The 915-nt window shown below is 33.4% G+C and overlaps 1 protein-coding gene across 1 annotated transcript in view; it reads left to right on the top strand.

The window, feature by feature from the left end:
• EAH_00011320 (DNA ligase, putative) overlaps nt 1–915 on the top strand; it is a gene marked incomplete at both ends in the record, with an annotated part of 11,490 nt that overhangs the window by 614 nt on the left and 9,961 nt on the right. Inside the window, one exon of the mRNA XM_013394902.1 lies at nt 617–907. Coding sequence (XP_013250356.1) covers nt 617–907 — 291 coding nt within the window. The remainder of the gene's footprint in view (nt 1–616; nt 908–915) is intronic.

The following is a 915-nucleotide window of genomic DNA, read 5'->3' as shown; positions in this document are numbered from 1 at the left end:
AAATTAAACAAATTAAATAAATTAAATACATTAAATAAATTAAATACATTAAATAAATTAAATAAATAGAATATAGTTAAGTAGAACAAAATAAACAGTATATATATAGTATATAATAAAATATATTAAATTAATTTAAACTAACTTAAATTAAATTAAGTAAAATAAAATAAAATAGAATAATAGATTAAATAATAAATAAATAAAGAGAAGAAAGAGATAATAAACACCTTAAACAAACAAAACAAATAAATAAAACAATCAAAATAAAACAAATATTAATATTTTAAAGAAAAATACTAAATAACAGCAGCACACAGACAAACAAATAAATAAAAGAAGTAAAATAAACAGCTAAGACAAACAAATAAAGTTAATAGACAACAACAAGTAAATCAAACAAAACAAACAAAACAAACAAAAACAAAAAGAAAAAACGTTAAAATAGAATATATAAATAAACAAATAACAGACAAAGCGCGTTGAAAACATTAATAAAAAATATATATCTTAACTAAACAAATAAAATAAAAAGCACCTGAAAAACTGCTGTTGTTGCTGTGTTGCTGCTGGTGCTGGTGCTGCTGCTGCTGCATATTTGCTGCTGCTGCTGCAGGATCGCCGTCGCCCTTATTTGGGGCTTCGCCTTGGGGTTGTGCTTGGGGTGTATAGGGAGGTATTTGCTCTTCCTGCTGCTGCAGTGCAGCTGCTGCAGTCGTACAAAGACCCCGCAGCAGCAGCAGCAATTCGCGATGGGCCCCACAGCAGCAGACGCACGCCGGCTGCTGCTGCACCTTCTGCTGCAGCAGCAGCAGCAGCAGCAGAAGCCAAAGCAGGAGACTTTGCAAGTTGTCTCTGTGCTGTGCTGAAGCAGCGGATCGGCAGCCGCGTCTCCACAATCACTGTGGTGAGCTG

The sequence above is a fragment of the Eimeria acervulina genome, genomic scaffold (assembly GCF_000499425.1).
Source record: "Eimeria acervulina Houghton genomic scaffold, Eah_scaff60, whole genome shotgun sequence".
Lineage (NCBI taxonomy): Eukaryota > Apicomplexa > Conoidasida > Eucoccidiorida > Eimeriidae > Eimeria > Eimeria acervulina.
Note: the sequence above shows the minus strand (reverse complement) of the source record. Positions and strands in the feature narration are given on the sequence as shown.